Genomic DNA, 25,889 nt, shown 5'->3' with positions numbered 1-25,889 from the left:
GGGACACTACTACAAAATAAGTTCCAAATATTGCTTTTCCATAGACTTCCCTATTAGACAGACACCATTTAAAAACTTGCTAATTATAGTCATAAAGAAAGGAACTATTTACATCATAAGACTCTCAAATGTGAAGTCTTTTTGTTTCCTTTGAGTAGGTTGCAGAACAATAAAGTACATGTCTCCATTTCTACACTTCCAACCAAGATGACAACAGTACAAAACAAAGCAATTTTCAGTGTTAAGCTCTTCTCTGACAAATGCAGTGTTTTTTAAAAAGCAAAACTGGAAAGCCAATTAGTACTTGTGGTTAAAGATGTTTTAAAATGTTTCCCAGTGGCAGAAAACCAGAAAGGGGCAATTATATTGCTAAGAACATGTGATACTCCTAAGGGCTAAACCAAGTAACGAGGAACCCATAAGAACACCTAATAAAACTTACACATGACTGTGATGATCTTACTGTTGAAAAGACTTAAATAAATGATTTTACCACTAATTTTCTTTAACTTAAAATGGCAAGCCACTGACAAACTAATCAGAACGTTTTTTCTTAATAAATTATTTTTTTAAAAAAACTTATTTATTATGTATACAATGTTCTGTCTGTATGCCAGAAGAGGGCACCAGATATCATTACAGATGGTCGTGAGTTGCCATGTGGCTGCTAAAATTGAACTCGGGACTGCTAGAAGGGCAGTCAGTGCTCTTAACCTCTGAGCCATCTCTCCAGTTCAATACATTCTTAATACTTTAGAACATCTCCATGAAATTGGGACCACAGAATAGACACCACGTATTCACCACAGGAAAACTCAGTAAATGTCTTACAAACCAAGAGCTTGGCACTTTCTGTTTGAGAAAAGTTTTATGCTTTGCAATACCAGAAATCAAGACATTTCTCTACCTCTGCTTCCTCATGTACACACAGTATGGCAATTGTGTTTTTCTAGCTTTGTGATGTTGGCCATGGGTTAGAAAATAGTAGGTGTTAAGACAAATTCATTGTGATGTAGTGGTCATTATTTTATAGTCACTATTTTCATCTACATGGTTTTGTGAGTATTACTGTAATAAAAATAAAACAGTCTCTGATATTTGCTTATTTTTGGGTCTAGCTATACATGTCCTTGATCTTGTTTTAATGTGACCAAATTCTGGAAAGACTAATCTCCAAAGAGGTGATTACTGCATAATCTTTTTCTGCTATTGTAGGATGGCCATTTTCAAAGAGCATAGGAGGTAATAGTTTATAGGAATAAAAATTTGGCAAGTGCAAAAATTAAATGCAGAAATCAAAACATGAGTTGAAAAGAAAACTCAAAAATTAGTAAATTATCTCATACAATCTAATGTAAGTTCAATATAAGTAAAGTCTTTGCTGTAAGTTAAAGTAAACACTCCTTATTCCTTTACTAATCAAAAGACATAACAGTCATAAGTGATTATGTATTACAAGGACTACTAACAATTCACCTTTTTTAGGGTATTTATTTCTTGTTTTTACCTGATCTAATAGTCTTGCAAAGTAGGACAAGAGAATCATATATGCTTAAAATAAAAATTTAGTACCCAAACATGAAATAGATTTGATGTAAAACTCATAGACAGATACTCTTTGTTCATAACATTCAGAAAAATGTCTAAATTTATAATTTATTATACAAATTATATTGCTCTGAATTAATCTATAACATTTTAATAGAGATATAACATATGAATATGCAAGCTAGATAACAAATGACTGTTCAATAGACTTTGTTCACTGTTTCAGAGTATACAAGGAAATAAGCAATCATAAAATAACTATTAAAGATTTTAGATTACACTTATAACTAATCTTCTATGACAAATCATGGATTTTTATATAATAGATGATTCTGGAATAGAACAAACCCACACAGCTTCAATTTATGTACGTTTATTACGAAAAGAAATTCGACAAAAATACTTGTAAGTGTTAAATACACACAAAACATTAAACGGTACTCCTGTTCTTCCTCCCACCCGCTTGTGTTTCTCTTAACAATGGTATTCTATTACATCCCAGAAAAGTCACATGACATTTTTATTTTAAAAAGGTGTTTTGCCAACAGACAGTTAATTTACAGTAGAACTCATGAACATTAAAAACCTCATTTAAGTCTAATTTCAGATCTTAATGACAAAGTGGGCAATACAAAGCTAGGATATATCAAAGTAAATTTATAATATATGATATACTCTACACTTTGAAAAATACATTTTTCTGTGTGTAAATAAATTACTTTGCTCCATCATGATGTTCAGAACACATTTTATAAGGAAACAGTGTTTAACGTTTCTAAAAATGGACACATGGGTGTGATGACAGCAGTCACACAAACATTCCAATGAAATGATAAGGAGCATATGAACTTTAACAATCGGGCCCTGGCTAAGATTCCTTCTCCTCCTCCTCATCACTACTGTTACTGTGAGTCATAATCCATTCCCTGTAGACCTGAATTTTCTGTCAGCATGGTAAAGGAAAAAGAAGCATAAAGGTTAGTTAAGTATGGAAAACTGAAGGGAAAGCATGTTAAAATTATGAAATGTTTAGGTGTTATAGTAATCTTAAAGCAGAGTTTTCATCTGTGACTCATGCTGTAACTGTGGATATAATTCTTTCTAACTTAACAGGCCTAAAAATAACTTCCACATACACACTCATGTCAGACATGGTTTCATTTATCAATAAGGTATTCTAGGAATACATTAAGAGTATTCTACTTCTTTACAATTGACCTCTAGGAAGCAACGAAATAACATTCTGCTTTTTAGATAGAATGGCATAGAATGACTATATTTTATATTTAACTACTATGAATAAGCATATGTCATTTAATAATCACAGATAACCCCTTTTTTGTAGAAACACAGAAAAAAGTATAAACATTAGAAACTAGAAAGTAACTAACATTTTATAAAGCTCTGTCATTAAATCATTTAGGTGAAATCTAGGCAGATTACATTCACATTTTTTGAGACAGGGTCTCATTATCCCAGGTTGACCTCAAACTTGCTATGTAGTTTAAGATGACCTTGAAATTCTGATCCTCCTGCCTCCACCTCCCAACCAATGGATTACAGGCATGCACCACTATGCTGGATTATGCAGTACTCAGGACCAAATTTAGGGGTTCTTGTTTGCTACAGAAGAACTCTACCACTTTTATTCTGTATTTTTATTACATTATATTTTAACAAATGTACTAAAAATATAGCAGTTTTATTTCAGAAAAGCAGTATTACTACCAGAACTAACTTTTTACATCTGTAAACAAACAATGCTAACTGTAAATATACCAAGACATCTTATAAATATTTTTAAGTATTCAAGTTAACACTCTTGCTGAAAAATACACAAAGCTGACAAAGATCATGAGATTTTTTTTTTACAGACACAGACCTTTAGCAAAGATTGGTCTCCTAAAAATATATGCATGTTTAAATATGAGTAGAAATTCATGGTTTTAAATTCCAAAGAAAACAATTGGTGGAGGTGTGGAATAAAATTCCTTGCCAATAACATCCAATTATCAATTATGAGAAACTTTTGATATAATCTGTTCCTGGATAATGACGATAGTTTATTTCTAAATTCTCCTCACTATGAATCCCTATTTTGTAAGCAATTGTATTAAACTATTTCTTGAGAAATATTCTTATTTTCTAATTATGTTTTGAAAACAATTCAATTATATAGTAAAAAGTTAACATGTTAATTCTTCTTTAAAAGGGGAAGGCAGATATAGGGTGAAAAGGCTTCAACTGGATTAGACAGAGGTGACACCTACAACATTTCTGTCTCTGAAGAACAAGAGCATCTCTGTTGTAGAGATTGCAGAACATGTCCTTTAGGTACACTTCCCAAGTGACTGCCAATTCTATTATAATCTGAAGTATTTTGGCATGTTAATAAGATTAAAATTCAAGGTAAGAGCTACTTTACTGTACTTCAATGCTATTGTTACATTATAATACACTGAACAGAAGATCCAGAGAAGACATAAAGTACACTTAATGAAATACATACTATACATGTAGTGGTAAAATAGTAAAAGTTTTAAATTTTTACCCTGGCTATTTTAAACTTGAGGAGCTCCAGTTTATTACTATCATGGATATTTTTAAAACTATAAAAACTCTGAGTCCTTATTTTCATATAAATGGCTTACTTTATTTGAAACACCAAAAAACTTTACAATAGGATGGCCTGGGGTATGAGCTGTTACTTCTACCATAATCTAAGTTTTAAAACTTGAGTTATCAAGGAATGAAGTTGTCTAAACTGACAAATCATTCCAGCTTCAGACTATTGTCCTAGACTATTGTTCCCCAAGTTGTATTTCCTTTCTAAAAGACACTGCTTACTATAACTGTGCATCAAATCCCACGAGACTCTACGCATACTAACATGACATTCTCAAAAATGCTTAAGAACCACGATGATCTATAGTGGTAGTGTACCTGAGTTTTGCTTTTCCTTCCTTCATCAATAAATTAGAAATGAAGATTATATTTAATATAAAACTAGTAGTGATATTAAAGATGGAAGAAGTACCCCAAACAGAAAAACCTAATTAGCTAAGTATGTACTATCAACTGTAAAGGCAAACAAGGTATATTGGTTTTTACCAGATCTAGAATACCCAAAGCAGAACTAAGAATAGTCTATGGAAAGATTAGATTGACTCACATCCTAACATAAGTTACCCATACAAAATCTTTTCTTTATAACCAAATACTGAAACAGCTGCACAGAGTTTGTAAAAGTTTAAGACTAAAATCTAGTGTTGGCTTTCACTTGCAAAGTCATGCATTAACAGTTTTCATATCAAACTTTTTGAGGCCTGTAAAAAAGAAAAAAAAATCTTATAGTAAATAAATGTACTTTAAAGTCTAAATAGAAAGTATAAGTAAAGCTAAATAAGACAAATAAAAGCCTAATCTATTTTTAAGGTATTGTGTAATTATTTTGAAACACCCTAAGTTGTGAGATTTGATTTAGTTTGTAGGACATTTCTTTACTTACCTGTAACATTTGATTTCCTGTACCATCCCTCAGCCTGTAAGGTCGGATAACTCCATCTTCATTAAAGAACCGAGGAGGTCTTAGACTTTCTACTTCAAAAGTCTCTGTAGCTCTAAAAAAATGAAATAAAATATAATTTGCACACACACAAACTTTAAAAATTATCAAAGCCTGCACATATGATTCAGTAAACATCGTGGAAGAAGATATGGGAAGAATGGTCAGAACATCCAAAGTCTCTCCTAGAAACTGCTGTAAAAAGACTGAAACAATGGCACTACCAATGGACGTGTTAACATGGAACAGGAAAGATTTCCCAGGGGGTCCCACTCCTAGACAAAGAATCACAGACAGCTACTGACAGCAGGGGACTGCTGGGAGGAAAATTAACCTTTTCCAGTGATGAGCCCCCTTATTGGTTATCCACACACAGTGCTCAGCCTTAAAACCAGATACACACAAACAACTGAGTAAGTTCTATTTATATTTAGTTGTTCATACATATAAGTATATGTATGTAACAAATGTATGTAACAAATACAATCAAAGAAAAAGAAGCTATCAACTTGACAGTAGGGGACATGGAAGGAGCTTGAGGGAGGGTAGCTGAGGAGGGCTGGAGGAAAGGAAGTATTGCAGTTCTATTTCAATTAAAACATTATCAAAAACCTCTTAAAACAGTATAAAACAACTAGTAAAATAACCTTAGTAAAAATAAGAAAAGTAAAATGTTAGATAAGAATACCATATAATTTCTCTATTTTAAATGTTTTTATTATATAATTAATATAAATTTTCCAGAAAAATATAAAACTATAAAAAATTAATCCCCTTGAAATTTATTTGTGGTAATAATAAGAAAAGAGATTATTTTTTATAGTGGGAGATATACATGTGGTCAAAACCACATGGATGTTCAACATCATATGCCATTAAACAAATGAGATACTAACTTTATACCCAACAGCTACTTAAAAAGCATGCATTGAGCACAGGTGAGGAAGGCCGGAACCAGACAAAATAAAAAAATTCTATAAGGAAGCACATCAAGGTCAAATTGTGCTCCATATGGTGACAAATGTCTGCTTTGTGAATGTGCAATGACAGAGCCTGCTTTTGTCAGGACCATTTTATAGAAGAACAGGAAAAGAAGGAAGTGACTGAGTGAGTAGATGGACTAGCAGATGGACTTGTCTTTCCACAAGTTTGGGGATGCAATTTCCCTCAGTTAATTACTTGAAGGGAAACTTATCACCCTCATGTTAAAGTATAATCCAGTTAATATGTGGCTAGTTTCCTGCTCATATTATAACCTTAAGTATTTCTGTCATGGTTTTATAATCTACAATTTTGCTAACTCTCCAATGGAGTTTATATATTATTATATAATCACTTACAGGGATTTGATGTCTGGAGAGGGGAAACCTAATCCAATGAGTGAGTATCCTGTACTTCCCTTGTGTGCCCCTTCTTGTTTTCCCACACTAATCCAGCCCCAATCTTTTACCTCTGTTCATTCGGCCACTACCTCAACCACTAAGCTCACAATGTTATGGCCATCTTCACCTACCCGTCTGAGGGTAGCCTATGAGGAATCAAAAGCTTTTCTGAGAAGGTAATGAGCATCTACTTTATATAAAGAACTAGAATCCATGTAGTACAGTGTTTTGGGGGCGGGGTGAATCCTGGGCAAAATGGAAAATAATGAGTATTAACAAAGAGGTCATTCCTTACAACAACTGCTAGGAATAGATGACAAAGGAGAACTCTACAACGCTGAAGTCACATAACATCAGCAACTTAGAAGGCATCAAAATTAGGACGTTATCAGCCATACCACAAAATTCCTAACTAGGAGCCTGAAAATCAACAGTAAATACACTTCATTGTTCAAGGCTTCAGAAAGTTACTCATCTGTCATTCACAAAGGATTTTACCTTTTGATTCCCTGAAAGGTACTGCTGGCCATGTCTATGATGCCTCCTGTTGGTCTTGCCACTGCTCCAACTAAACCTTTCCCAACACCTTTGAAGAAACCTGCTGCTCCTTCTTTTTGAGCACCTATAAAACATAGCCAGCTTAAGCAATTGGATAAAATGAAAATGGAAGCAACTTGTGAGCTATGTGATAGCCAAAGCAACTACAACACTTGCCTTTAATTGGTTTTGTAACAATCCCTGTAATGCCACTTACAAAGCCCTGGAGGGAAAGCACAAATGAAAAGTTATATTTCTATATGATGCTTACAAGACCATTTTGCTTCAAAAAAATTTCAGAGTTTTTTTTCTTTTAGATCATAATAATTAACATATTTATTTCCTAAGTATTTTATTTAAATAAAATATTTTGAGATTAAATATTTTATATGCCACATTACAATGTTCAAAAGCAATTTAAGTAGATTTATATGTCTACTTCTTTATTCATAAAATGTTGATTTAAAAGCCATTCCCTCACATGTTCATAATCCTATGAAATTTCTTACAGAAACCAGGCCTTTTCCTCCACGAGTGATGCCTTCTCTAAGGCCAGCTGGTTGTTTATTCATTGCTTCTCTTCTCTTCTGCTGGTAGTCTTCATCCATTGTCATGGCTGCTACCCCTTTAGCCATAGCGCTGGTGATTTTGGAGGCAGCACCAGCTAGCCCACCTAACAGAGAGAGTAATATGTTAAGTGAAGGATCAACTGTCATTGGTTTCTAGCAGTGCTGTTGTGCTTTCTGCTGCTTACCAACGGCTCCGCCAACCAGTGCTTTGAGTCCTAGTGCCATTCCCTCCACAAATTCCTCAGGACCCTGGATGGCCCCCTAAGGTAACAGGAAGAGTCATAATAAAAGGATGAGCTCACTGATACATGGAATGTGATGGTGATTGAAAGAACAATGGGAATGATACCAGCAAAAACTTCACATTCAGTTCCCAGAGTAATTTCATGACACTCAAAGTGTAAAGGGTACAATAGAACTGGTTCCAGATGAAGAAAGGAAAACAGAAAATATGTTTGCTCTGCACTGTAAACTGTATGCACAGTTTATGTAATATTCCTGATAATTTTTTAGAAAACAGAAAATTCTTACCATTTCTGATTTTATATCATAACGTATAGAACAAAAATTAGTTCTACTTTGGTTTTGTTATGCATTTCATTAGTAAAGTGGTTAAACTCTAAATGTGTTTATGGAAATTATGAAAAGATGTAGAACAAATTCTTTTCTATTCCCTAAGACTGCTGTGCACAATGCCAGCTTATATGGCTATTTTTACAGTCATACTTTTGGGCAAAACAAAATTATCATACATGGTGAGCTTCCTTTTCCTATAGTCTAAACTGTATCCACAGTTTTTATTTCAAAGCAACTCTTAAAGTTAGGGATCTTAACAAAATCTTAAGTTGAAATATTGAAGGAAGAGGTAGAAGGGTGTAATTTTGTGGGTCTCTCAAAATTTGTTATACGCACAGCTTGTTAACAATTGAAATGTTTTATAAATTAAGAAATCATTAAATTATATTATTCATTACATAATACAAAGATAAATATTTTACCTGGTAAGGTTCATAAAAAAATGCTTCCACACCTTCTGAAAACTCTCTAATTAAGCCAAAGGGATTTCCCAAAACATCAAGTCCAAGAATAAGTACATACATTTGCTTAATAGCCTAAAAATGAAATGAGTATCAATTAACAACATGAGACTACTATGCTTACAGATTACATAGTACATACATCCAGTTTGCTCAGGCTAACATCTTTACTACAAGTTTCAAGACCCAAAGGTTATCATTATTCCTTTTGTTTTAATTTTATTTTATGTGTATGGGTGTTTTGCCTGCATACATGTTGGCGTACCATATGCAAGCAGTGCCCTAAGAGACAAGAAGAAGGTGTTAGATCCTCTGGGCCTGGGGTTACAGAAGGCTGTGGGCTGTCATGTGGGTCCTGAGAATAAAACCAGTCCTCTGGAAGAGCAGCAAGTGTTCTCCAGCCTCCTTATCTCTAGTCTTCATTTAAAAATATAATTAATAACAATACATACTTGTGTAATGTGTGTGGAGGTGCATACTATATGTGGGTAACTGTGGAAGGCAGATTTCAACCTCAGGTATCATATTTCGAAGAACACTATTATTCTTATATGAGACAGGGTCTTACAAGCATAGAATGATGGCATGCAAACCCCAGTGATCTCGTCTCTGACTAGTCAGTGCCAGGATTATAAGTACATATTAGCATTCCTGGCATTTTCACATGGGTTCTGGGGCTCAAACTCAGCTTATCAAACTTGCAAGGCAAGCACTTCAGTGACTGAGCCATTTCCCACAGCCTACTATACTTAGGTTTTGAAAAGCAACTTGGCCTTACTGTAAAAGATATAAAATGAAACTCTAGATTTCAGAGTCTAGAATACAGAAAAAGTCTTCTGTGTTGCATTACTTGTGAGTTACTACTATCAGCATCTTATAGATTTCCCAGAGTCTCAAAGTACACGGCAAAAGTGGGATGCATGCCCGGAACTCAGGTATAAATCCTGACAGAGAGGACTCTCTCTAGAGCTGAAAAGATTCACAGAAACAAGGTGTGTAGCTGACTCAATAACTCCACACTAAAAATATTCGTGCTCATCAGTGATTGACAGTTTCAAGAAACTAAGTATAATGAATTAATATGTTATTAATAATCTATGTTGTTTCTAATCCACACTGACAAATATACAGTACACATGCATGAACACACATAAGGTTTGACTAGCTTACATATTTCTATCACTTTGTAAGATACTCTTACACTAACCTGTTTTGAATAGTGTCTTATTACTTCAGATTGCAGTTCAGATGTTGTACGGAACTGGTAGTTGAGTTCAAAAAAGGCAAGTCTGAAAACACATATTAGTAAATATATTTATTTATTTATTTATTTTAAATAAATCCTATAATTTATTTTCATGTCTGAAAATAAAAACAAAACAAAACAAAACAAAAAACAGGTAGAGGACAGATTATGCTTGGAGTATGCTAATCCAGGATTTGAGCAACAGCAGCAGGCTCCCCAGCTCTAATCTTCCAGGGTTATCAGGAAAATTGTTTCTATCTTAGTATGAGTGCCAATCAAGGGGAGCAAACACAGCTTTCAGTGTGAATAGAGATTCTATTGTCCATTTAGGGAAAACGTTTTATGCTATCTTGTATATTATGGTCTTATAAAAGATGTTATTAGTTTTAGTAAATATATTTATATATACATATACATATGTATGCATGGAGGGAAAGAATTTAATATTGATGACTGGTTACATTTTTTTTTAGAAATTTCCTCTCCATATCTCTCCCAATACTAATTCTTGGCACACTGTAGTGAAAGAAATTCTCTTGATAAAATCTTAACTCTTATCGAAGACTGAAACAAAGATCTCAGTCATGGATCTGAAGAACTATTTTCCAACTTTGCTCTATAAAGGCCCCAAAAGAAAATGTTTTGATAAGCTGAGATGATTGAAGGGGCTGCCTGGGAATAGCCAGACTTCTGTCTCTGCAGGTCTTTCTTTCAGAACTGTAGCAGAGGCAGCAACTGATTCAGTAACTGGAGGGCTCTTTTTGCTGACCACGAGAACAGGAAGGTACATTTCACTTTATTCTGATGCCATCAGACCCGTGTTCTTGTGTTTGGCTGTTTCCTAGTTAGATTCAGAACTGCCTCTGAATTAAGCAGGCAAGCTAAGACATGTTACCTGGGAAGATCATTCTTCTCTAAAATAGTCTCTACTCAGACATGTTGAGTTACTGGCCAGATACTCAATTAGTTTCCATTATAACTCCATTCAAATATAAATACGGGTTTTGCTTTTGTCTGTTTTTGAGATGAGCTCTCACTATGTTGTATGTGCTCCTTTTGAAGTCCTGAATTCTAGTCATCTTTCCACCTTAGCCTCTCAAGTCCAGGACTATATATGTGTTCCACAATGTCCAGTCTAAAAATAAATGCTTGACTACAATACATTTAAATTAATCCCTTCATTGTCCATTTTGTTGTATTCTGTCCAGTCACATATTCATTGAAAAGCCTTCATCTTATGGGCTTGAAAGCCCTATCTTTTAAACAGTCTAATATTTAAGTATTCACTTCTTTTGGGGAATCTTGATTCAGCCTAGAGTTTCTAAAGTACATAAAACTGAATATCCTACATCTTCTTTTCTTAAGGAAATTAGTTAAAAATTATTCTTAACTAAGTCATTAATGGCAGACAAAACACTTGGTATTATTTTGATTATAACACACTTAAAGACAGAAACCACAATTTGGCCATAATTTTCAAATTTACAAAAATTTTAGGTAAACATAAATGGTCCATTCATCAGTCTATAGATGTATTTTAAGTATTAAACATACTTAAAAACTACATCTTGTACATCTGTAAGGGTGGCACCAATACTCTTCAGCAGAAGATTTAGAGAATGAACAGGAATTAGTCCTCCACGTTGTCCTGAATCTTTAGCTTCTTCTCTACCAGAGCTCAGTGAAACACTCAAATGCAACTGAAGAGACAAAGAAATACATTGAAACACTTGCCCCATAGTGGAAACTTTTTAACTTTTACAAAACAGTTTAATTCTCTGAGTTCATAAAACCATAAATAAGATCTCAAAGTTACCTGAATTATGACAAAACTTAGTAACTAAAGAACCTTAAGTCAAAATCAACATAGCACTGTTTAAAAGTCAACAGTTTTGAGATTTATAATTGAATTCTACTCCTTTTTTATTTTTATGAGACAGTATCTGACTACATAGCCCAAGCTATTTGGACTTGGAATTACTCTTGCCTCAGCATCATGAATGCTGAGCTCACAAACACTATCACACCCATCTGCAATTCTATTCTCATGGTGTTGTGCTGAACATAGGAAAATACTATAATATATTTGTTAGTAACATTAACAACCTAGATTTTGAAGTTGTTAATAATAACCACATATTTCCCAAAATTTACAATCCAGTTATTAGAATTAAGTTAGCACAATAAAGTCAGTTTAAAAGCACTTTTGTGTTGTAGTGTATGCATACACATACACATATGTATATAACTGTGAGACAATTTTAATGTGCTATAAGTAACTTGAAGAAATTATTTTCACAACTTAGATTAGAACCAGCAAGATGGCTTAGTAATAGATAAAGGAGCTTGGTGGCAAGTGACAACCTGAATTCAATCCTTGGAAACCACTTGGACAAAGGAGAAAAATGACTCCATGCTTCCAGTGACAAGTACATGCACGCACATTAAAACCAAAATCAAAACTTAGATTTGGGCTGCTGAGATGGCTCAGCAGGTAAAATTACTATACAAGCTTGACAAACTAAGTTCAGACTTAGAATCCATGGTGAAAGGAGAGAAGGTTATCCTCTAATCTCCTATCCACTGTGAAAAAGGCAGGCCTATATTCACACACACACACAATAATTTTGTGTTCAACTCTTTTTGTGTTGCAGTATGCACATGTGCATGCACACATGTGTATACATGTGGGAGTCAGAAAATAATAGCCCTGTGACTCTTAAGTCCACTTTATAAATTAACCTATAATTACAACCTCCACCATATAGGAAACTTTGAAAACTATCACAATTTATGAAAAAATAAAGTTATATAACAAAAGGTCAAGATGTAGGTGGTTTTACTACTTCTAAATAGTAAAATACACTTTTTTACTAAAGAGGGATCAACTTCTCTGTTATTTCTATCTGTAACTGTAAAACTATACAATTACTATGTTATTACAGGAGATAATTTAGATACTAATTTCCTCAAAGAGATTAAATTAATTTATAATTACTTAGTTTATAAAACAAAAATTATGTATTTCCTTACCTTGATAGGCGATATATGAAAATATTCAAAGAGATTGATCTGGGATTGATCTACTGACGAAACTGCTTCATACTCCTGTTCAAACGTTTCTACATCCTTATTAAAATATTCAACCTATACAGGGAATATAAACACTGAAAGGACTTGTTTATGTAAGATATTTAAAGGCAATGTCTCATAGACTGAAGAAAATTCCTAACACTCAGAGTCAGCATTATCCTTAACTGGAAGTTACTGCCTCAGAAGTAACTTGTATTGTTACTGTTAGAAAGTCTGTCACAAACCACATGATAAACATATCTTTTAAGTTTCAATGAAATGGTACCCAACTTTTCTTCATGTGACTATAGATCCTATTTTCAAAGAGTACCAATACATTCCAGCAACAAATTTTTGTGGATATTAGCTTCTTTAAACACAGTTCTATAACAGTCTGCTGAAATACAGAGGCCAGCAATACAAATGTTAAAGGAAAAGGCATTAAATAATTTTGCATAAGGTAGTATTGTCTTTATTTTTGGTAATTACCAACACTTCTTTCCCAAATATGTACAGACCTAAGTTATTTCGGTGTGCTGAAAACAACTGTCCTAAGAACTTGAAGTTACAGAAATTATGTAGCTAAAAAAAGAACAGATTCTAAGATAAGCTGGATACCATTAAACATATTCACATAGGTTATTATAGCTGTATCAAGACGCAAAGACAGAAAAATGGGGAAAAAAGTCAATTCTCTAAATACTGCCTGAAATTCTTCCTAAATTACTGAAAAATAAAATACATATCCAGGGAATTTGTGAACTCAGTCTAAGTACAGGAGATCCAAACAGAATTACAATAATAATACTAAAAATGCTCAAAGATACAGGAGAAGAAACTTAAAAGCAGAAAGCTCATTATATAGAAACCAGTAAGATAAATGCTGATTTTGTAAAAAGACAGTAAGGTAACAAACACTCATAGTGCTGTAATGCAACACAGACCAAGAAGCCCACATACAGCATAACTACTTTTGGAAGTGAAGAAGCTATAAAGAATATTCCAATATAAACAAAATCTGAGAATCTGTGGCTAGCCAACCTACTAGTTACAAAGTAGTAATGGAAGTTTCTGAAACTGAAAGCAAGTGACCTGACTTAATTTTGTTTCCTATTGCTATGACATACTTCAACACAAGCAATTTTAAGGGAAAGAGGGATTACTCAGCTTATAGTTCCAGGTTATAGCACATCACTGTGAGGAAGCCAAGGCAAGACCTTAAGCAGGGAGTCACCTACACAAACAGGCAGCAAGTGACTGCACAGAGAGAGAAAGCATGCTCTCCTCCCTTATACAACCCAGGACCCAAAGATGGGAATGGTCCTTCCACTATTTGGCTGGTCTCTTGCCATCAGTTCATGTTATCTAAACACCTTTTAAATCACAGACAGCATAGGCCAACCTAATTTAGGCAGTCCCTTTTTACAAGTGATTTTAGAGTGTGTCAAGCTGACAAATTAAACTAGTCATCAGGTGACTTCAGACTTTAATTTGAGTCCATACAAAAAAGCAAAAAACCCAGGAAATGATGAATAAAATAAGCCAGACTCAGAAGGGTAAGCATTATTATATTTTTCCCACATACAGATTCAATATTTAATGTAACTATAACTTTAATTACATATTATAAGTATACATGTATAGCAAATATGTGAAAAGAGGAATTATGAGGAGGAAGAAGTTTAAATTAAAGGAAGAACAAGATGGGGTAATGAGAGGAGAAAGGCAAAACATCTCAAGTTCTCGTATGTGTAAGCAATGATTTATGTATCTGTCATAGATGTATATTTTTCTTTTCTTTTCATACATGATTCAACCAGGTAATGTATTATACTTATATCAAAAAGAGACTGCTATACAAACAGAGTTTGATTCTCACAGAACCCAGGTAAAAAGTCAAGTACGATGGTGTGTGCTTGGAATATCACATCGGGGAAGAGAGATCCCTGGGGCTTGTTGGTGAGTCAATCTAAGACAATGAGTGAACACCACGCTCACTTGAGATTTGTCAAACTCTGGCATCCACAGATATGTTACATACACACCCTGCCACATCTGTGAAAGCATATACATGTGCACAGACCAATAATTAAAAAGGGAAATGAACAGATCTCAAGACAATAACCTAATCTAGCTTAGAAAATTAAAAGAACAAACATAAAAGCAAGAAGGAAGGGGGCTATGACCTTAAGAATAATTAAAGCAACATGTTGAGAGGCATTAAAAGATAATTTGATAGGATAGGGGAGTATTTTCTCTGAATTTGTCTGATCCAAATGAACTAAACATTGCTGATGTACTTATCGCCTGTATATACTGTATAGTTATTGTACTTATTGTACATGGTTTTTCTTATGTTAGTTATAGCCTTCCTTTTGTATTAGACAAAAAAGGGGAATTGTGGTGATATATTGCTTATGATCTAATATAGCCACTGGAGATCAGAATGCAAAGTCAGCCACACTAGTTAGCTATAGAAGCTGGGCAGTGGTGGCACACACCTTTAATACCAGGACTCAGGAGACAGAGATACATGGATTTCTGTGAGTCCAAGACCACCCTGGGCTACAGGAGCGTGAACCAGTCTAAATGAGTAACAGAGCTCACGCCTTTAATCCCAGCACTAGAGAGGTATATAACGAAGACGCAAAGGGTCTCATGTAAGAGTTCCCAGTCAGGGAGGGCAGGAACTCCATTTCATCAGTGTAACAGTAAAACAATGAAAATGAAAAATTGATTCTTTCAAAGGACCATAGAGGGAATTTTATTTCTGGCTTTACCAAAATAGATGGCTTATGAAGAAATACCATCCATAATTTATGCCAATACACTAGAAACTTCAGATGAAATCGACAGATTCCTAAAAATCACAGAAAAGTGATAAAACTGACTGAAGAAGAAACTGATCATTTAAAATGATCTCTAAGAAGTGAGGTGTGATTCCAAAACTGTCTGGAAGGGAAATGCTCAAACAGCTCTACTATCACTGAATTCTAGTAAACATTTCAGAGTATCAAATTTCACGAATGCTTCCAAAAAAAAAAAAATAGAGGAAAAAGGGACATTTCTCAACCTGTACTATAAAGCCATTACTATTTCAACAGCAAAACCAAAACAAAAGGCACAAGAAAACCACAGATTAATATCTTTTGTGAATACGTACATAAAAGTCTTTAGCAAAATAATAGGAAACCAAATCTCTCTGTCTATAGGTATAAGAACTATACCATATAAATGTAGGTATTAAATATACTGTCAAAAACAGAGAAGAACTCAGGGTAATCTAATACTGAAAATCTTACCCTATAAATCAGAAACAACCAAGCAATGCTTGCTCTCAGGGCTGTACAACATCTCACTAGCTTCAAAGAAAGCAAATAGGGATGAAAAAACAAAAGCACACACATCAAAACCAAAGAAAACTACTTTTCTCACCTGATCTGATCTTGCATACAAAAAGCCAAAAGAAGATACATAATTAGAGGCAACAAGTGAACTCAGTAAGTTGCAAATGACAAGAGCAAATATCAAGAACAGTTGTGTTTCTGTTTATAGTAAGTAGCATTATAATCCCACACTGAAACTATATAATATGAACAATTTCGTGCATAACAATCTAACAAAAATAAATACCAAAGAATAAATTTAAACCACAAAACTTATACTCTGAAAATTAGAATGTATTGTTTGAAGAACTTGACAAGCTAATTTTAAAATTCTTTTTGAATTTCAAGAGTTCAAGTTAATCTAAATAATCTTGAAAAAGAGCAAAGTACTGGATCATACACCAATTATAAAACTCACTGGTGATGATAACAATTAAGGTTGGCAAAAGGATAGATATACAGGTTTCAGGAATAAAATTATGTATTTTTTTTCCACAAAAGAAGCTAACTATGCAACAGATGAGCAAGCAGTGTTTCAGGACGTGCTTCTCACACAGCTGACACTTCCAAAAGAACAGTGGTCTTTATGTCACACATACAGAGAAATGAGACAAATGGATCAAAGACCTAGCTGTAAAAGTTTAAACTTTAAAGATTTAGATACATGTTAAAATATTCCTAACACAGGCTTTGACAAATGATTTTAGAAGCATACCAAAAGCATGAATAGTAATAAATAAAAGAAAAAATAAATTGTACATTATTAACATTCAAAATTTCTATGCTTCAAAAAAAAAACCTACCAAAACAATAGAAAACATTTGAAAATCATATAGTTTGTCAAAGACCAATCAGAATGCACAAAGAACTTTGGAAATTCAACAGTAAGAAGATAGTCTGGAGATCCTGAGCAGACATTCTTCACTAAAGATACACACATCTCTAGCACATTACAAGATTCTCAGCAATGGACTAGGTTGCCTCAGTGGGTAAAGTTACTGCCAAGCCTGACAATCCAAATTTGATCTTAGCACTCACATGGAGGAAGGAGAGAACCAGCTGCCGTGGGCTGTCCACTGATCTCCACAAGCATGCTATGGCATACTCCTACTTCCCCACATGTAAATAAATGTTTAAAAAAATAGCGTTCTTATCAGTTGTACAAACCCCAGTGAGAAGTCGGTTCACACCCACAAGGATAGTCAGAAAAAAAATCCACAAATAGTAATTTTGTAGGGAAGGTTGAGAAATCACAATTCTTACACATGCTGGAATGAAAAATGATAAGTATGAAAACTGGTGGAAATGATTGAACATATGAAATTATTAGAGAGTGAATTTTTAAAAGATTAAATTTGATTAAATATAATTACCACGTTACTTAGCATTTCTACCCCTAGACATGTATATATAAGAGAAATGACAGAGAATAAGATAACAGAAAAATTTGTACACAATGAGCATTATCATCCTAATCCAAATACAAAAGCAATTCTGATTTCAATTAAGTGACAAATAAATAGATACAGTATAGTAAACCCATGTAATAAATTATTATTTTGTCATAAAAAAGAATGAAATGCTGATATATGTTACAACACGGACAAGCCTTAAAAACATGCCAAGTGTTATGAATTCAAGGGGAGTTGAAGGGGAAATGGGGTGAATGTATTTCATTATATATGTGTATGAAATTCTTATAAATGAATAATTATGAAGTATGTCCTTAGCCAACATCACACAGTATGATTTTGTGGCTATAAATGTTAAAGATAGAAAGCACATTAACATTTATACAAAATTAAAACATTTAATATGTGAGGTGAGCGTGATAACCACTACACTACAGAAACACACATCTGATCTTTGAAAAAGAAGCTAAAAATATACAATGGAAAAAAGAAAGCATCTTCAACAAATGGTGCTGGCATAACTGGATCCTGGCATGTAGAAGAATGCAGATCGATCCATGTCTATCGCCATGTACAAAACTTAAGACCAAATGGATCAAAGACCTCAACATAAATCCAGCCATACTGAACCTCTTAGAAGAGAAGGGTGGTACCCTGGAACGAATTAGTACAGGAGACTGCTTCCTGAACATAACACCAGTAGCACAGACAGTGAGATCAACAATTAATAAATGGGACCTCCTGAAACTGAGAAGCTTCTGTAAGGCAAAGGACACAGTCAGCAAGACAAAAAGGCAGCCCAAAAAATGGGGAAAAATATTCACTAACCCCACATCTGACAGAGGGCTGATCTCCAAAATTTACAATGAACTCAAGAAGCAAGTCTCCAAAACACCAAAGGATCCAATTAAAAAGTGGGCTACAGAACTAAATAGAGACTTTTCAATAGAGGAGTCTAAAATGGCTGAGAGGCACTTGAGAAAGTGCTCAACATCTTAGCCATCTGGGAAATGCAAATCAAAACAACTCTGAGATACCATCTCACTCCTGTCAGAATGGCTAGAATCAAAAACACCAAGGACAATTTATGCTGGAGAAGATGTGGTGAAAGGGGAACACTCCTCCACTGCTGGTGGGAGTGCCAACTTGTACAGCCACTTTGGAAATCAGTATGGAGATTCCTCAGAAAAATGGGAATAAACCTACCACAAGACCCAGCAACTCCACTCTTAGGCATATATCCAAAAGATGTCCATTGATACAACAAGGATGTCTGTTCCACTATGTTTATAGCAGCATTATTTATAATAGCCAGAACTTGGAAGCAATCTAGATGCCCCTCAACTGAAGAGTGGATAGAGAAAATGTGGTACATTAACACAATGGAGTACTATTCAGCAGAAAAAAACAATGGAATCCTGAGATTTTCAGGCAAATGGATGGCAATAGAAGAAACCATCCTGAGCGAAGTAACCCAGTCACAAAAAGAGAAACATGGCATGTACTCTCTCATATATGGATTTTAGACATAGATCTGGGGAGTGCCAGCCTACAATCCCATGGCCAGAGAGTCTGGGAAACAGAACCTTCATTCAGTGGCTGATGGAAGAAGAGGCAGACTCCCATGGATAAGCACTGAGCTGAACTCAAGAAATCCAGTGACAGAGAGGGAGGACTGATGACCAAAGGCATTAAGATTGGGCTGGTTTAATCACCAGAAACAGCTGACCTGACAAGGGTTAGCTCTTGAATCCCAGACTGATGCCTGGGAATCCAGCATGGGACTGATCAAGACCCCCTGAATGTGGGTATCAGTGAGGATGCCTTGGTAATCTGTTGAGCCTTGGGTAGTAGATCAGTATTTATCCCGGGTATACAAATGGACTTTGGACTCCCATCCAACAATGTGAGATGCACTCTCACCCTGAACTCTTGGGGGAGAGTCTAGGCCTTGCCCTGGATGAAATGACAGACTATGGACACCCCCATGGAGGGCCTCACCCTCCCTGGGGAAATGAGGGGATATTGGGGGGTTGGTGGGAGGGAATGGGAGGAGGGGAGGCCAACGGAGAGGGACCTGGAATTGACATGTGAAGCAACCTTGTTTCTAATTTAAATTTAAATATAAAAAAATGTATAAAACATTTAATATGTAATGAGAGATTCTTGAATTTGACCAGGTAATGACTACAACTGTATCTACAAAGTTTGGTAACATTTTCATATAGTTTCTCTTTTAACATCCTTTCCTGTCAAATGCTGCAAGTCTTACCTCTGTTTTCTCAGACACTTCAGCTTTTGGAATAAGGTCTGCTATGGCATACACAAACCCAAGATCCAATCTGAGATCCATTTCTTGAATCAACACTTTGAAATACCTATATTAAAATGAAGGAAACATTAAAAACCTTTTTATGTAAATACATTAAGGGAATTAGATGAAATAAATAAGAACTTTGAAACTTGGGACTAAAGGAATGAAAGTAATGAACCATGCTATAACAGCAAGAAACTCAAAAATAGGAAAGTGGCCACAGAAAAGAAATTGACTTGTGACAAAAAGTTATGAAAGACCATTTCATAGCAACAATGATGAGCAAACTAAAACTATATGTGACAAATCATTATATTTAAATAAAAATTTTAATTAAACAAGCAAATCCTAAAAGTCTTTTAGTTTTAAAATTTTTGAGAAAATTGAACATCAATCTAAGTAGCTAGAGAGATGGCTAAGTGGTTAAGAGAACTCACTGGCTGTTCTTCTAGAAGATTTGGGTTTGATTTCTACCACCCACCTGAGGACTCATTAACTGTCTGTAACTCTAGTCCTATGGAATTCCATGCCCTCTATTGCCTCAGCAGGCATCTGGCATGTATAATGGTATACAGACACACATACAGGCAAGACATTCATTAAGTAGAAATAAATGTAAAAAATTTAAAGAAAATCAGAAAATAAAGATAACAGCAGTTTAGCCATACATACACAGTAACAATATATTATTTATTTTTAATTTTATCTGTTGTGTGTGTGTGTGATGTATGACACAATACATGTGTAGGCTGTTCTTTTCTTCCACTATTATGAACATGCTAGTGATCAAACTCAGGCTTTAGTAGGTTTGCGCTACAGTTTTTATCCACTAAAACTTCTCATCAGCTCTAAAATACTCCATTTGGTTTTTATAGCAGGTGAATGAATATTATTTATCTCAGTAATAAGGAGTAAGAAATAAAAAGGGAGTATCACTTAGATGGATACTGTGGTCCATAGTCTGCTTCTTGGAATGAATAAGTTGTGTGTAAAGATGGAAATGCTACTTTTGTTGCTGTTTCTAAAACATGTATAAATAACTTAAAACAGAAAAAGATGCATATAAAAATAATAAAATACCCAAGATCCAGAAATAGCTATTGTGTTAGCCTTTAGGTATTCTTCTCACTAAGATTATCAAATACTCAACAGACTTCATTTTTCCTTTAAAATTTATTACATTATACTTAAATATTTGACTCACCTGAGATTAAGTTTTAACAAGAACAAAAATATTCAAATGTTTAGACATAAAAAATTAAATAAACACACAAGAAATACATGAAACACTTACTTAATGCGTGATATCTGGGAATGTCCAGCAGATCTCATGACAATACTGACATCTGTAAAGGGCTTTGGTGCTGTGCAGATTAAAAATATAATTATGCTCATCACATTTTAAACCAAAGAATAGGCGTTTCCCTTCAATTTAATATACATGTCAGTGGAAAATCAATGTAGTAAATCAGCAGCAGCAATTAAACTGATGACATATACAAGGTCATTTAGTCTTAATTTCAGATCCCAGATTACTTTTTATTAATCTGCAGCCACTTTAAGGATAACTAGTTACAAAAATTAATGACTTTAAGTTAGAGGTATGGACTAGAATCATCAGCAAATTGTGAAAACATATTCTAGAGACTAGCATGGTTCATGCTTCTAAGGAGATTAGCATAAATGCATGTAAGGTGGTTAAAGATGTGCAGGAAATTATGAAGAAAAGCCACTCAAAAGTGTGAAATTCATGATATGGGGTGGTCTGTGTTGAGAACAACAGAAAAGGGAGCAGAGAGAGGTAGAGGGTAACAGTGGTAGGGAGCAAAGAGAAAGGATGGTAAAGAGGGATCAATAAGCAAGACAGAAGAAGCATAGAGGGGAGAAAAGGGCTGAAGAAAGTGTGTCAGTTATTCTCATTTGGAGAACACAGAACCAGTCAGAAAAATGCTCAATCTGGGGGTTGGAGAGATGGCTAAGGGATTAAGAGCATTTGCTGCTCTTTCCTACACCCACACTAGGCAGCACACAATCTGTAACTCTAGTTGCAGGGGATCTGGCGCCCTCTTCTGGCCTCTTTAGGAACCAGGCATTCACAGAGTGCATATATACACTCTCAGGCATACACATAAACTACACAATAAAATCTTCTTAAAAAATGAAATCAAAATTTTCTCATTGTTTAATTCAGTTCCTAATATTTTAAATATTATAGATTATTAGTTTACATATCAGCAATATGGTTAAACTTCCTATTTCTAAAAATGCCAATACATACTTTTCTAAGTAACCTTTCAGCATTCACAGGATGCTCTGTTGAATAATTCCTATTTCTTCAGTAAGCAGTTTTATTATCTAATGATCTTGAAAAACTAAACTTGAGAATGCTACCTTATAGCCAAAACAACAACAACAAAACAATTAGCCATACAACTATACTACAACCTAAAAATTAACACACACCTGAGTCCATTGTGATAGACTTTGGAGGTTTAATAGGATAAAACACGAAAGGAAAAATAGCACCATGAATCTGGTTTTGGATCTAAGAAAATGAAACATGAATCAGTACACAGCAGATCACGTATTCAACCCCACCACAATAACAGAATTTCAGAACTAGATTCAGACTAGTCAACAAGCAGCTGATACAACATGAGGATTCAGTACAACCTTCACATCTCCAACTTCAGTCCCTCCCTTCTTTCACTCCCTCTTTATCTTTTCTGTATTTAGTTTCTTTCTCTCTTTCTCCCAAGCTATCCCTCCCTACTCCATGTTTTGTACCCCAGGCTGGCCTTGAACTAATGGTGATCCTCCTGCCTCAGCTTGTCAAGTGCTGGGGTTACAGGCATGTGTAACCCTGGCTTCTTTTCCAGTTTCTCAATGTGCTTTCTACTCATTGGCTACCATTTTGCTTTTTTCTTTGGTTTTGTGCTAGATAAAACAGACCAGGGGAATGTGCCTGGGTCTTCATTTCCAGACTCACCTGTATTCTATAAATCTGAATTCTTAATGATGACTGGTGTGCAGATGTATTATATTCTACTTTTAGTGCAGGGAGGTAATTTCTCCGTACAGCTATCACATGTGGTTGAAGAATTTTCATGTCATTGCCACTAGGTGTTAAGCGAACCTGAAAAAAAAAATATTAACCCACACCCAACAATGAGACTTTTTCAACCACTGATTAAAACTATAAATTTATATGAAAATACCTTTAGGATACAGTAATTTAAAAAGTAAAGACTACAGAAGAGGATGGTAGAGTCAGGGGAATGAGTAGGCGCAAAGTATAATGATATATTCACGAAATTCATTACTTTATATGCTAAATTAAAAAAATAAATTAAGCTGAGCACACTAGTGTATGTCTGTAATCTCAGTACTCTGGAAGCATACACAGAGGATTGCCATCCTCAAGGATAGCATGGTCTGTATGGTGAGTTTTAGGCCATCCAGGGCAAAACTAACCAAACCATACCAAACCCAAAACAAAAAGGAAGCTTTTAAAATACAAATTTAATATTCAAATCTTTATGTTCATATTAAAATTAATATAAATATACATATAAAGATTATAGCTTGGATGTATCACTTTTCATATTTAATTACTAAAACTGACTTTAATAAAATAATGCAAATCTTAAAATAAAAATAACCTTGCTTCTTGTTACTTTAAAAATAATTAGCATCTGGTATCTTGAGAGAATATTTATTCTTAATATAAAAATAGGTCAGATGAAGTCAGTACATTAGTGTTAACTACATTCATTATGTTTGTAAGAAGTCAGTTTCTCCTTAAAATTCAGAAATAATTCAAATTAGAATGTAAAATTAAAAGTTCACACAAGTACTTTTTAAATTTACCGGAATATTATTGTCCAACTCAATAACCTTGTCTTCCAAAGGTGAAGACTCTGTGTATTCCTTGAATTCCTTCTCCAGCTTCTCAGTGTGTTTTACACTCATTGGCTTCCACCTTGCCTTTTTCTTTGGTTTTGTCTCCCAAACCACATCAGAACTTACATATGAAAGCAGAAATCACAGTATTAATTTATAACAATAAAATTTGTGTATCATATAAACTACAGAACCTCTTCCCAAGTTTTGCCAACAGTAAAGCATAAAATTACTCAAATAGTACTTTTTAGCTTTTATAGTTTTGCAAGAAGAAGGAAAATACCAGTGAGCTCCCGTCACTGTTCATTTTCACTAGGTGGTTACAGATAATAGTAGACATGAATAAATCAATTTGACTATGTAGGAGGGGAAAATGCTTTTTGGCATAAGAAAATGTAGATTGTCTAAGACAGATCTGCAGTGTTGGGTACCATGAATGGTAGGAAACACCATATTAAGGTCAGTAGGGCTGAATTGAGAAGGTGAAATTTCTGCAGCCTTTAGGGAGGCAAAGAGGGTAACAACATTTCAGACACGTGACCAGTTTTAACAAGACCTAGAGCAGTAGACAACTGTGGTGCATGAAGAACAAAGGGACTACCAGCATGGTAGGAACACACTAGGAGTAGAGATAAAGTGGGAAGCCAAATAAGGTAAAGTCTTTTAGGAACAGACTCTGAGATTTATTTTTCAAATATTATTCCAAACATTATTTCTAATATTAATGCATCTAACCTTGTAATGCCTATATAGGCTACTTCTTGCTTTGTGTAATTATTGACAAGTGAAATTCCAACATCTTGTAATGCCAATACAATTTCTTGCTCTGCTAATTCTGCTTTTTCACTTTCATATGTTACTTTAAACACTTTTGGATCTTCAGTGAATAAAATAATACGCTGTAAGCCTTCAAAGAATGAAACTAAATAAATAGTTTTTCTTCCCACACTTATAGGTGTCATCATATCCTAAAAGAAAACATCCAAAAAAAATAAACAAAAAAGGGAATCAGTTTGTATCCAACAAACATTAAATCTGTATTTGACATTTATATCATAAAATATGAATAGCTTTTCTTCCTAAAGCTGAGGAAGCAAACTAAATGAACACTTGCATAACACTTGGAGAGAGTTATCACTCATATGAGCTAGTTCAGACAATTCGTGACAATCCACAGAATGAATATTTTTACAATACCTGGAAAATTTTCTCATTAAAATAACCTGATGTCAGCTGTTACATGATAATGATACTGTTAATCATGAAGTAAAATCAGTTGTTTAAGTACTTTTAGATCATAATACAAACAAGTCCTATAAGCTAAACCAACAACACAAAATAGTATACTTTTTTTACTGCATTTTAACTATATGGAAAATATAGTACATAATAAAGGTTGTTTAAGCCTCAACTTCACATTTCCTTACATAGCAGAGTAAGACAAAGGTATTTGTTATCACAATTACAAACCTTATAAAGCACTGAAGCAACTGGGTGCAATAACTTACATTTACAATCACAGGACTTGAGAGGCCGAGGCAAAAGGATTGCCTTGAGCTAAGCTAACCTGGGTTACAGTGGGATCCCTTGATTCAAAATGTAAGACAAACAAAAGTCGTATATAGCAATCACAAACATAAAGCACTGATTTTTCAACAGGGTTACTTGGGAATCTCCTTTATAAAAACTGTGTTAGGAGCCAATGAGATGACTCAGTGCGTAAAAATACATGTAGCCAAGCCTAATAATTTACATGACAGGAGAGAACTGATTCACACAAGCTATCCTCTGACCTCTTCAAGTTGGCCTATGGTACACTTTTACTCATGTTTGTATGCATGTACATATACACAAATCTACACATACAATAATAATATATAGATAAAAAGTAAATTAAATTAATGAACATTGTACTTAT

At 34.3% G+C, this 25,889-nt stretch overlaps 1 protein-coding gene across 4 annotated transcripts in view; it reads right to left on the bottom strand.

Moving 5' to 3' along the window:
- The window catches only part of Vps13a (vacuolar protein sorting 13 homolog A), a 170,575-nt gene that overhangs the window by 16,386 nt on the left and 128,300 nt on the right, over window positions 1–25,889 (bottom strand). For 2 of the 4 annotated variants that reach the window (XM_040746689.1, XM_040746714.1), the window contains 15 exons: window positions 24,707–24,939; window positions 23,939–24,092; window positions 23,058–23,204; window positions 22,532–22,613; window positions 21,363–21,432; window positions 20,027–20,132; window positions 12,918–13,031; window positions 11,439–11,584; window positions 9,846–9,927; window positions 8,600–8,713; window positions 7,787–7,862; window positions 7,542–7,705; window positions 7,210–7,255; window positions 6,994–7,117; window positions 5,057–5,168 (listed from right to left, as the gene is read on the bottom strand). In XM_040746689.1, the coding sequence (XP_040602623.1) occupies window positions 5,057–5,168; window positions 6,994–7,117; window positions 7,210–7,255; window positions 7,542–7,705; window positions 7,787–7,862; window positions 8,600–8,713; window positions 9,846–9,927; window positions 11,439–11,584; window positions 12,918–13,031; window positions 20,027–20,132; window positions 21,363–21,432; window positions 22,532–22,613; window positions 23,058–23,204; window positions 23,939–24,092; window positions 24,707–24,939 (1,770 nt within the window). Of the gene's footprint in view, window positions 1–1,905; window positions 4,875–5,056; window positions 5,169–6,993; window positions 7,118–7,209; window positions 7,256–7,541; window positions 7,706–7,786; window positions 7,863–8,599; window positions 8,714–9,845; window positions 9,928–11,438; window positions 11,585–12,917; window positions 13,032–20,026; window positions 20,133–21,362; window positions 21,433–22,531; window positions 22,614–23,057; window positions 23,205–23,938; window positions 24,093–24,706; window positions 24,940–25,889 lie in introns of those variants that run through there. The other 2 variants (XM_040746703.1, XM_040746695.1) reach the window with 2 other exon arrangements.

The sequence above is a fragment of the Mesocricetus auratus genome, unplaced genomic scaffold (genome assembly GCF_017639785.1).
Source record: "Mesocricetus auratus isolate SY011 unplaced genomic scaffold, BCM_Maur_2.0 Super-Scaffold_4256, whole genome shotgun sequence".
Classification (NCBI taxonomy): domain Eukaryota; kingdom Metazoa; phylum Chordata; class Mammalia; order Rodentia; family Cricetidae; genus Mesocricetus; species Mesocricetus auratus.
This window is presented reverse-complemented; position numbering and strand designations above follow the sequence as displayed.